Source organism: Engraulis encrasicolus, chromosome 5, assembly GCF_034702125.1.
Source record: "Engraulis encrasicolus isolate BLACKSEA-1 chromosome 5, IST_EnEncr_1.0, whole genome shotgun sequence".
Classification (NCBI taxonomy): Eukaryota; Metazoa; Chordata; class Actinopteri; order Clupeiformes; family Engraulidae; genus Engraulis; species Engraulis encrasicolus.
The window spans coordinates 32,162,502-32,175,001 of record NC_085861.1 but is presented as its reverse complement, the minus strand read 5'-3'; the positions used below and the strand labels follow the sequence as shown (position 1 = coordinate 32,175,001).

At 43.4% G+C, this 12,500-nt stretch overlaps 1 protein-coding gene across 1 annotated transcript in view; it reads left to right on the top strand.

Moving 5' to 3' along the window:
* si:ch211-1i11.3 (mitogen-activated protein kinase kinase kinase 5) overlaps window positions 1-12,500 on the top strand; it is a 52,338-nt gene that overhangs the window by 30,595 nt on the left and 9,243 nt on the right. Inside the window, exons 14-23 of the mRNA XM_063199123.1 lie at window positions 240-373; window positions 2,009-2,136; window positions 4,980-5,116; window positions 5,349-5,454; window positions 5,997-6,154; window positions 7,421-7,613; window positions 8,089-8,251; window positions 9,024-9,189; window positions 9,539-9,721; window positions 11,026-11,131. Coding sequence (XP_063055193.1) covers window positions 240-373; window positions 2,009-2,136; window positions 4,980-5,116; window positions 5,349-5,454; window positions 5,997-6,154; window positions 7,421-7,613; window positions 8,089-8,251; window positions 9,024-9,189; window positions 9,539-9,721; window positions 11,026-11,131 — 1,474 coding nt within the window. The remainder of the gene's footprint in view (window positions 1-239; window positions 374-2,008; window positions 2,137-4,979; window positions 5,117-5,348; window positions 5,455-5,996; window positions 6,155-7,420; window positions 7,614-8,088; window positions 8,252-9,023; window positions 9,190-9,538; window positions 9,722-11,025; window positions 11,132-12,500) is intronic.

The window sequence follows — 12,500 nt, the reverse complement described above, 5'->3', positions numbered from 1 at the left end:
ATTATATGGTTGGTTTTCTGGACTGAAGGATAACAAAACGTTGAAAGGGCGTATCATGATACTGCCTTCTTACATCACGATACAGTATAGTGACTCTGAGTCTCACGATTTCCCGGTTCAATCCAATATCGTCACAGTCCTAACTTCTACTTTAACTCTGTACACCTCTGCCAATAATAGACTGTCAAATGGCGACTATTTCCTAAGACAGTGCTGCTGTTGTCTCCCATGTCCTGTAGTACATTTACGAGACGAGTGAAGATGGGGATAAGGTGGTGCTGGGCAAAGGGACGTACGGGGTTGTCTACGCCGGCAGGGACCTGAGCAACCAGGTGCGCATCGCCATCAAGGAGATCCCGGAGAAGGACAGCACGTGAGTATGGCGGATGCAAGGTAGCTCGTGCGTGCGTGCGTGCGTGCGTGGGTGCGTGGGTGGGTGGGTGCTTTCATGCCTGTGTCTGCATAGGGTTGGGAGGGCACTATCTTTGCAAAAAAAGTGCAACTGTACCAGCAGGATGCCATTGACAAATAATGGGTCAAATTCGTAAGTCACTCGGGGGCCGCTCTGGTGCAGCGCGCTAAGCGCCCCACATTTGGGCTTACAGTACATGCCCACGGGGACCCCGGTTCGAGTCCAGCCGGGGTCATTTCCCAACCCTACCCCACAATCTCACAATTTTTTCCTGTCTCCTCTCATACAGTACGGTCTTGTCGTAATAATGGCCCAAAAGCCCCCCCAAAATACTCACTTAACAGTTAACAAAACTCTGATGGTTCCTGATCAATGTGAAATTCCAACTTCCAATTTTACCAACCCACTGGCCCTTTACTTTCGGTGTCAGTCTGTTGGGGTGTCTTTCTGCTCTACACCCCGTTTCCAAAAGCATCGCTGCTTACCAGTAAGTAGGTTGACAGTGGGAAATTGGATCGCAACCAAGTAAGTTGCATACGTAGTTAGCAATGATGCTGTTGAGAAATGCATACCTAGTTGGTGCTTTCACTCAAGTCAAGTTGGCTTTATTGTTCATTCCTTTACATGCACTTGTCATACCTATAATTGAAATTACGTTTCTTACTTTCTTACTGTACTTTCTTACCCGTTTATAGACCTGTAGGCTATACTTAGGGTGTAGATATATAGACATAGACAAGACGACATATAGTAATTATATGTCTTTACATTTTCAATGCACAGTGCAGTGTGTACTCTGTCAAGTGCTTTGACTGTACTCTGCTGCGCATTGGGTATGCCTGCTTTGAATCCAGTACAGTGTGTGCAGTATTTCTCTGAGCTGCTTACTAACTGTGCACAGGCCTCTCTGAACTGCAGTGCACGTCTTTCCATGAACTTCTACAGACCCTTAGCTGTAGGCTAAAAATAATGCAGTCTCAGTTCCCATAGGACTGGCGGCCTTACGATCCTGAAAGACACAAGTGTTCTCCTCATTCTGCGTGTCTAGGAGATCCGGGCGCGTCCCGAGGGAGGGATTCGAATTTCTGTCCTACAGTACGTAAACTCCACCATGCTGGGCTCAAAGATTTCAGCCATGGTGCTTGAAGTCAGGCGTGGGACAGTAGCCTACGTTAAACATTTGCTAGTAAATGGTCGTAATGAATTCGAATACATGGGAAATTTCATACGTACAGTACAGCAGAGTAGTGATTTCTTCCGTTCCTCTTCAACCAAGTCATGACCCATCCTTGTGTAGGGCATGTCTTTTGCTTGTCCTTACAAAGACCTTGCAGAACTGTGTGTGAATTCCCAGTTTGACAATCCTCCCCCATGCACTGACTCAAGACACGGATATTCAGGTTCAAATTACAGTCAATTCATGAAGGTAGTAGATTGTGAAAATAGTACACTGCAAACAAGTATGGCAGTCAATCAACCTATCAGTCATCCAACCAACCAACCAACCAACCAATCAATCAATCAAATTTGTCATGACTTTTTGAGTAATCACTCTCATCTCCCCCTCGTTCTCCCACCCTCCTGGCTGCTCCACAGCTACTCCCAGCCCCTGCATGAGGAGATTGCCCTCCATAAGCGGCTGAAGCACAGGAACATCGTGCAGTACCTCGGCTCTGTCAGTGAGGATGGCTTCATCAAGATCTTCATGGAGGAGGTGCCTGGAGGTATGGACTGTCACATGCGTCTTCACATCCCATCTTTCCATCTGTTCATCTTTCCATACGTTTATGCATACACCCACCTGTCCATCCATCCATCTTTCTTTCTTTTCTTTCTTTCTTTCTTTCTTTCTTTCTTTCTTTCTTTCTTTCTTTCTTTCTTTCTTTCTTTCTTTCTTTCTTTCTTTCTTTCTTTCTGTAATTTGTTGAAAAAACAGACTGAGGAATATTCTAAGATTTGATAAACAATTGAGTTACATCATGTGCAGATCCATTCATTTTATGTGCAGGCATGTGTGTCCCTCTACGCACGATCCAAAGATCTTATTTACCCAAGCGTCAGCTGTGTTTGACCTGCATGGCTCTAACCACAAATTTTATGACGTTGGTGCTGTCAAATGAAAACAGTACCAGGCAAGAAATCTAACCTTTAGATACACTAATACGCTTTTACATAGATAACCTTTAACCTGAAATGCTCTGTCATATGCTGTAGGCTTTTGCTTTTACACATGTGGGCATTTCCCCTATGCCTAACGTTCAACCCCTACGCCTACGCCACTGTCTGTGCTGTTTATGCCCCCTGTGACCTGGTTTACTTTCTGTCAGTTAGACTGCAGTCTGTAAGGGGTGTGTACTGTCTTAATTTGGGCAACAGGAAGGAGTGTGTGTAGGCAGCCAAGTAGCGTGTGTGTGTGTGTGTGTGTGTGTGCGTGTGTGCGTGTGTGCATGCGTGCCTTTGTGTGTGTGTGTACATGCGTGCATGTGTGCGTGCGTGTGCGCGTGCGTGTGTCTGTGTGTGCTTGTGTGTGGGAGGGTTGACAAAAGGAGCGGGAAGGGACAGGAAGTGTGTGCCTGGAATGGAATCCTGTCTTGAGCAACGGAACTGAGTCACTGGCACTTTATTTCAACTTGCTACAAAGATGATGCAACAGGATCTGGAGGAATTACATCTTGGCATGGTGAAATGCGTTTTTGCACCGGCTTATTACAATATGTACAGCTTTGGAAGGTACAGAGTACTGTAACATACAAGTAATACAGACAGTACAGGCAATGCATTGTACAGCAGGGATGGGGAACATTTCTCATTTGAAGGGCCACTTCAAATTCATCCGAGGGCCCTAAAAAGTCCTCCAAGGGCCGTACTATGAACACAAACCAGGATTTTCCCCTTCACTTTAGGCCTATATTGAAGGCAGCCACATTTAAACAAACACCACCTTCTTCACCTGAATATAACTTAATTGTATTGCAAATGTATTTTCTAAGATTCCTTTACAAAATATGTCATATTTCACGTGAAGCTGAATAACATTAAAATTATATCGGGGGCCGGATAAAACGGCCTCAAATGGCCCTCGAGACATAGGTTACCCACCCCTGTTGTACAGCAATAAAACAAAGTGTTGGTGAGAACAGAGCATGTTTATCTATGTATCGAATGCATGACACTGAAGTTAGTGCACACAGTAAAGTGTAGATCACACAGTAAAAAATACCCTTATTACTGTAATATAGCTCTTTTATTCAGATAGCATTTGATACCACTCAAAAATACTGTTCATTTTACTCTTTGGTCAGGGTAACATTCAGAGTTAATTCTACTCAATATTGTGTAAACATTAACACTGGAATGTGTTGGTCATCATCTCGCTGTTGAGTTGGAATTACACTGCCCGCTTGCAGAATTTTACACTGACTCTTGATTCACTGTTAGTCTCTTTGACCCTTCACAGTGTTGTAAACACTCTGTCTAGATCCATATACCTGTAAGTTTACTCTGAAATATTGATGCCCCAATTTTACTGCGTAGGAGGCTCGGCTGGTTGTGTGCCTTTCAGCTGCTCATCTGTGTCTGATCTGGGGGATTTGTGGCCAAAGTATCGGGGGGATACAATGGAAAGTTGCAGAGTCAAATTAGCCTGCCTTACGCCATCTGGCTGCCTTTCACCAAACTACACGCAAGAGCGCTCTGGGGTGCATTTCTCGAAACCATAGTTGTTAACTACATTAGCTACTTTGTTATTTGCCAAGCAATTTCCCATTGCCAACTACCGAAGTTGCTAACAGGCTAACAACTTCTCTTTTGAGAAATGCACCCCTGGTTTCTTCGCGCGACCACTTGAGAACTATTGCTGAACGAATGAGCCAATCAGGATGGGCGGGTGGGATTTTCCATAGATGGGAGGAGTTATGGCTCTTCTTCCACCTGTCAATCTCAACTGTTGAATTGGTTGCAGTTGCACATCAGTAAAGACGAGGACAGGTTGTTATCAAATCACATGCAAGGATTTTTGATAAGGAGCACTATTCGAAAATGTGTTGGTTATGGGGTGTTCCCAGATGGTATCGTGAAGACGACGGCAAAACATGCCAGCTGGCGAGAGTCAGGTTAGGGTCATATACCTTGCCATTAAAAAATGTGGCCTTTTCCTACACTGTCATTCATGACTGAGTGACCCTTGAACAAGGCATTTTGCTCCACACTGCACATTGTACCTTTAAAAAAATATATATGGTCTCTATACGTCTTCTGTTGTCCAGTCTTGCACTTTAAATGTCTGTATGTGTGTTGCATTGGTACTGTATGTGTATTTGTCTATGTCTATAATGTCTATACGTAAAGTATGTCTATCTATGTCTGCATGGGAAAGTAAGAAACGTAATTTCAATTCTTTATATGACCAGTGCATGTAAAGAAATTGACAATAAAACCGACTTGACTTGACTTGACTTGACTTGACTTGACTTGACCTGACTTGACTTGACTTATGGTAAGTCAGTTTGAATTGAGTGTCTGCTTGGTTTAATGTAATGTAATGTAATGCTGCTGGTATGCCTTGCAGGAAGTTTGTCCTCCCTCCTGCGGGCAAAATGGGGGCCACTGAAGGACAACGAGGCCACCGTAGTCTTCTACACCAAGCAGATCCTGGAGGGACTCAAGTACCTCCACGACAACCAGATAGTGCACAGAGACATCAAGGTTAGATACAGTATGCGGCACGCTACAGAACTTTAAAGAGGACTTCTGCCGTCACAAAAAAGAAAAGATGCATCTTTTCTTTTTTGTGACTGCAAACATCCTCTGTTAATAAAATACGGGCAACATTAATTTATTTATGTAACCTGTTAATGTCCAAAATGATATATATCACCTAAAAAATAAAAAGAAATGTGTTGATCTTGTCTTCATGAATGTTATGCGTTTCCTGCAGGGTGATAATGTCCTGATAAACACCTACAGCGGTGTCCTCAAGATCTCTGATTTTGGGACTTCCAAGCGCCTCGCCGGAATTAACCCCTGCACCGAAACATTCACAGGTCAGAGAGAGAGCAAGTGAGATGGTTTGAGAGATGGTCCGTGGGTGTGCCTGTGTGCATGTGCGGAAGAGAAAGATAGAGAAAAGATGGAGAAAGATGGAGAAAATAAAATGTGCAGGTGTGCGCATGCATGTGTGTGTGCATGTGTGTGTGCATGTGTGTTAGAGGAAGAGGTGTGTGTGCGTGTGTGTGTGTGTGTGTGTGTGTGTGTGTGTGTGCGTGTGTGTGTGTGTGTGTGTGTGTGTGTGTGTGCGTGTGTGTGCGTGCCTGCGCGTGCCTGCCTGACTGATTGCCTGCGCGCGTGCGTGCGAGATAGAGAGAGAGAGAGAGAGAGAGAGAGAGAGAGAGAGAGAGAGAGAGAGAGAGAGAGAGAGATAGTGTGTGTGTACATTTCTGTGTATGGGTGTGCATGAGAGAGATGCAGAAACTGAAATATGTAAGTGTGTGCACTTTGCTTATCTTAATATCTGTCTGTAAGTATGCAAGTGATCGGTGCACTGAATCTGCGTGCCTCTGCCAATGCGCTTCACACCCGTTACCAGGAACTCTACAGTATATGGCTCCAGAGATCATAGACCAGGGCCCTCGCGGCTACGGCAAGCCGGCGGACATCTGGTCTCTGGGCTGCACCATCATCGAGATGGCCACAGGAAAGACCCCCTTCCATGAGCTGGGGAGCCCACAGGCTGCCATGTTCAAGGTAACCACTACACAGGAAGTTGTCATACTGTACTGTACATATGCAGGAAACAGGAAGCAGTGGTGCCCACGTAACTGACATTTACCGTTTGACATTTTAATACCCCGTTGCATGTTTGTGGTCTTTCTGATCAGAGTTTTTTTTTTTTTTTTCAGTTGTTGGTATTTCCCACTAGTTGAGAAGGTCCCGTTGTGAACACTCACATCAAAGTAGTAGGTGCAGAATTCCAAAAAGAAAAAAATAGAAAAGTTTACATGAGCGATTGGCTCTTTTATGGAAACTAATTTTCGGTAAGGATATCCATTTGGCATTTTCAGTAAGACACGGATAACACAGCTTGGTGCACATGACATGATGCCATCCACCCAGCATCACAAAGCATTTGCTACCTGCAGTGGGAAAGTGAAGTTTTTGAACACATTCAAAATTGGTCATTTTGATGAGATATTTTTAAATGTGCATATTTTTTTTCTCCTGCTTAGGTGTAAACGCAACATGTGGATAAAAATACAAACTCTAGCAAGTGCATTTTAGCCCCCTAACTGGGATATTTTTAAAGCAGGATTTTTGATATGTGGGTTTTAAAAAATCTGCTTGCGTGGAAACGGAAGGCCAAAACCAATGTACGCAGGAGAAAAAAATATGCACATTTAAAAATATCCGGCTACGTGGAAACAGCACCGGAATGTCAATAGCCATCCTCCCATTGCTTCCCCTTCTCCTTGAGGCTCAGCATCATCAAGGACCAAAGTGCTTTACAGTACTACTTCTAAATGTCTGAACGTTTTAAATCGCAAAAAAAAAACAGGAAAATCACGAAAAATGTTTTACAACATTTCTAGATAGTGAAAGTAAATGATTTGATGTAACGCAGTGTGAAAGAAGAGTCGGTCGTAAGGCACTCAAGAAGATAGTTACTATTAAAAGCCTTCATTTATATTGGGCAATGCCTTAAAAACAGGCATAACCCGATATCACCGACCTCATAGCCTTTCGTCAAAGACTTTTAATAGAAACTATCCTCTTCCTTTGAGGATCATCTCTTCTTTGGAAATGAATTGGATCTCCATGTCGGAGAGCTCCAGAGGAAGACATTACTGCAACACCCGAGCAACACTCCCAGTGTCTTTGTTTGTGGATCGACAATTGCAGTGTTAATTCAACACTTAGAGAGTACTCTGGGACCAAATACAACCCAGAAGATGTTAGATTGACTCTTTAAGTCACTTTACTTTTGAATTGACTGCCTTTTTTACTGGGCTATAGGTGGGCATGTTCAAGATTCACCCGAAGGTACCAGAGTGCATGTCTGAGGAGGCTAAGGACTTCATCATGAGCTGCTTCGAGCCGGACCCGGATAACAGGGCGACGGCCTCTGAGCTGCTCAAGGACGTCTTCCTCAAGGCCAGCACGCGCAAGAGGACCGCCAAGCCAGAGCTCGTCCAGAGGGACACCACAGGTGCGTGCGTGCCTGCGTGCGTGCCTTTGTGCGTGCGTGCGTGCGTGCGTGCGTGCGTGCGTGCGTGAGTGCGTGCGTGCATGCATGTGTGCGTGCGTGCATTTCCGTGTGATTGTGCTTTTATATTGTACTTTTAATGTTTTTCTGAAAAGCTGCTTTAATTCAACCCTGTGGTTGATGATGAACAAAGTGTGTCTGTACCACGAAACAGTGCAGAGGTGTCAAATAAAGGTCTGTCTTGAGTACTTATTCTCACCACCTGCCTTCTTGCACAGTAGCTCAAACTCAGTGAGCCCCCCCTGTTGGCAACTACCAGCAGTGCAGCATATCTGTACTATAAAAAAGTGCTGTGGCGCAAAATAAAGGAACGACTGGAGTTTCTTATCTCCTTGTTTTCCATTTCTTCTTTTATTGTGGGTCTTCTGACCTACTGTGGGACTCTTACTCCACTCTAACTCTGTGTCTCCCCCTGTAGGCGACTACCAGCGCAGCATGTCGGTGCCCGTCTCCATCCATGTGGAGGACGTGGACAGCGACTCGGTGGATCTGTCCTGTTCCCTGGACCTTCGCCGCACCGTGCCTGCACTCATGGTGAATGACATCGCCGAGAGTCCACCGAATGGCAGCGGCTTCCTCCCGTGAGACCCTCACTTATTCCTCTGTCAAACTGGAAAGGGCATTGAGCTGCTACACACAGAAACCTTTCTTCGGTTTTAATTTAAGACTTAGTCAAATTGACCATTCATGGTGTTGCTGCTCATACTCTGTAAGTGTTGAACTTACTCTTCAAAACTTGCTCTGTACATTATCATATATGAAATGTGTTGTTACGTCACATCCCAACACTTTTATACAAACTTACAATCATGTTAGCTACAGGAGATTGGTTACAGTCCTTGGAGCAAAAAAACTTGTATAGGCATGTACATTTTTTATATATGTTTTTCATGTGGAATATAACATTACATCATTGTCTATACATTAACTATATATATATATATATATATATATATATATATATATATATATATATATATATATACTGTAAACATTAAGTCCCACTCAAAATAGTATTAGGCCAGTTTAATATTTTCAGTTAGTGGTACTCAATAATGTGAGCCTGGAATGTGAAATGGCACTGGCTACCTGGAGAATTTCACTTTGCCATTTGGCTCCATGTTGACTCCAAGCTTACTCTGACATATTGACACCCCATTCTTTTAACTGTGTATGGTTATATTTCTCCATGTTGACTCCAAGTTCACTCCAAGTTTACTCTGACATATTGACACCCTATTCTTTTAACTATGTATGGTTATATTTCTCCACGTTGACTCCACGTTGACTCCAAGTTTACTCTGACATATTGACACCCCGTTCTTTTAACTGTGTATGGTTGGATGTCTCTAGTATTCCGGAGGGTTCCACGGAGGGTATGAGCAGCCCGGTGAGGTCTGAGGAGAACATGGGTCTGTTCCTGCTGAGGAAGGACAGCGAGAGGAGAGCCACCTTACACAGAGTCCTCACACAGTACATCACCAGCGTGGTCCGCAACATACAGGACTCACTGCCACAGGTGGGACTCTGTGTGTGTGTGTGTGTGTGTGTGTGTGTGTGTGTGTGTGTGTGTGTGTGTGTGTGTGTGTGTGTGTGTGTGTCTGTGTGTGCCTGTGTGTGTCTGTGTGTGTCTGTGTCTGTGTGTGTCTGTGTCTGTGTGTTTCTGTGTCTGTGTATGTGTATGTGTATGTATATGTGTATGAACGCGAGGGCGCATGTGTGTGTGTGTATTTTCTAGACATGTAGTTAAGAAAGCCAACATCACAATGATGAGAGAGAGAGAAAGAGAGAGAGAGAGATGTGGGTGGGTGTATGTGCATGTGTGTGAGCTGAGGCCTGTTTTCACACACATCTCTACCTGCCCCCAGACTGACGGCCCCTCCTTCAGTGCGGAGCACATCTCGGAGCTGATTGGCTGTCTGAGGGAGAACATCCGGTCACCTGACAGGAAGCACCTGACCAACAGCCTTCTGAAGCTGCGCGGCACACTGCTGGACGCTGCAGTACCGCTCAATAGCCTGCAGGCGGTGCTCTTCAGCTTCCAGGACGCTGTGAGTCCCCATAGCCACCTCAGACATGGGGCTCTTTCTCTCCCAACTCCCGTCCTCCCTAGTGCTTGTGGCCTTGTGGTGACGTCTCTGACGACAGAAGTTTAATTCAATATCTCGCAAAAGCGCAATTTCAAACATTAATTTTCTCATTTGCTTTCAGGATGCGGAATGGGGAAAAGTCTCCCAAAAGTTGTTGTTGGGGGGCGCTGTGGTGCAGCGCGCTAATCCCCCCACATTTGGGCTTGCATGCCCACGGGGACCCCGGCTCGAGTCCAGTCAGGGTCATTTCCCAATCCCACCCCGTCTCTCTGTCCCACTCGCTTCCTGTCACCATCTCAGACTGTCCTATCAAATAAAGGCATAAAAGCCCCTAAAAATATACTTTAAAAAAAATAGTTGTTGTACCTGGGCGGACAGCGGGGAACTTTGTTGTTTTCTCCACAGAGGCAGGGTAACAGCGAATCGCAAGGCCCCAAGCACAGGTGGAGGGCAGGAGTTAGGATATTGGAGACCCATGCACTAATGTTCTCACGTTTTGAACACACCTGTCTCTGTTCCACATAACTTTCTGTTTAGGTTCATGTCTCTCTCTGTATATCTCGAGACAGTAATATATCTTTTTTTTTCATGAAATACTTGTAAACAACAAAACAACGAAATGACTCTCCCTTTTCTGTGTTTTCCTATCTGCACCCCCCTCAACCCCAATATAATCCCCATCTCAAATATAATCATCATCATTCATGTCTCATTAGACATCCTTATTTTTCATATTTGTCAAGAGGGCACGCTCAACTTCTGGAGATGAATTTATGACTTTGGGTGCGCGATAAAGGTTGCCAACTTTGAGCATCCTTATTCATAATCATTATCATGAAAAGTATTGCTTGTTTTCTGAATGTAATGTGGTATGTTGTCTCATAGGGCTGGGCGATATGGAAAAAAACTATATCACGATATGGATTACTTTACATCACGATAACGATATATATCACGATATAGCACAATTACATACGTTTTCAGTTATTCTCTTTATTTGCTCTTTATTTTTTCATGTTGCAAAACAACCTTTCTTTAAAATGGATGGTTTTATTCTTATTTTTACAGTTACATGAACTTATAGTGTGTATTGTGACAACATGAAATGCAATTAAATGATATTCAATTATATAAAATTGATACAATTACTATCACGATTTAAACGATATAGGAGAAAGGTCACGATATACACTTTTATATCACGATATATATCGTCATATTGCCCAGCCCTCAATGTCTCATGACTTGTGTGTTTATTTCTCCAGGTGAAGAAGGTCCTGAGGCGTCAGCAGATAAAGCCCCACTGGATGTTTGCTCTGGACAACCTGCTGAGACACGCTGTGCAGGACGCCATCACAGTGCTGCTACCTGGTAACCTTCAACATCCCATAATAGGCCTACATCACATAATACAATATTACTCAATTGAATCAATATTACACACTATTACAGTGCTGCTAAATCACATAATACAATATTGTCAAAATTACAGTATGACATGATTACAGTGCTGCTACCTGGTAACGTTCAACATCCCACACTCTAAAAAGTACTGTGTCAGAAATGACACAACATGTGTGTGCTCAGGGACAACACTTTTGAATGTGTGTTCTCGGGGACAACACATATTGTGTCAATTGTTAGATGTGTGTAAGAAAGGTATAATAATAGTGTAAGAACAAGGACCAAAGAAACAAAACTATTGTTGTGTAATATTCAAACCACAGTCCTGGTTTGTGATGAGTTTTTGGCTACATTGTACATTTAAAATATATTTACGATAAGAATTATTAATGTACAATTTTTACACAAAATGTGTCAAACACAGCATTTTAACTGAATAATACACATGTTGTGTCATATTCCACACACTATTTTAAAATCACCTTAACACAAAACATGTGTCAAAAATTACACATTCCTACTTAGAGTGCATGATAGACCAACATCACATAATAGGCCTTCATCACATGATACAACATTATGCAATTGAATCAATATTACACTCTATTGCAGTGCTGCTAAATCACATAATACAATATTGTCAAAATTACATGATTACAGTGCTGCTACCTGGTAACGTTCAACATCCCACACTGTAATAGGCCAACAAGTTGCTACCTAGTAACTCAACATCACGTAATACAATACAGTATTATCAATTGAATCAATACTACACACTGTTACAGTGCTGCTAAATCACACTATTCAATAGACCAGGGGTGGCCAACCAGTCGGAGACCAAGAGCCACATTTTGTAATGTGTCACAGCAAAGAGCCACATCGGCACACAAACATCACGCGGGCAAACAAGCGCACACCCACCAACATGGGCATCAGCCATCCTTCTCGCACCACAGACCAGCAACAACATACACACAGCAACAACATACACAACAACACGGCCATGAACATCAACCATCTCTTCCTTTCACACACACACACACACACACACACACACACACACACACACACACACACACACACACACACACACACACACACACACACTGTCAGATTGATGTTACACTCCAACTTAATGGCCTGACTAAAAGACAATCCTGAATATAAGATGACCACCACCCCTTGTTTTTACTGCTTCAATTTTTTGGGGAAAAAGGTTTTTTCAAGATACAAAAAAATGTTCTTTGACATAAGAAGACAACACTGGTCAAAATTCTGTTCATAAATTCTTTCACATTTTAATAAAACACGTTTCACAGCATAATTTCCATAATAA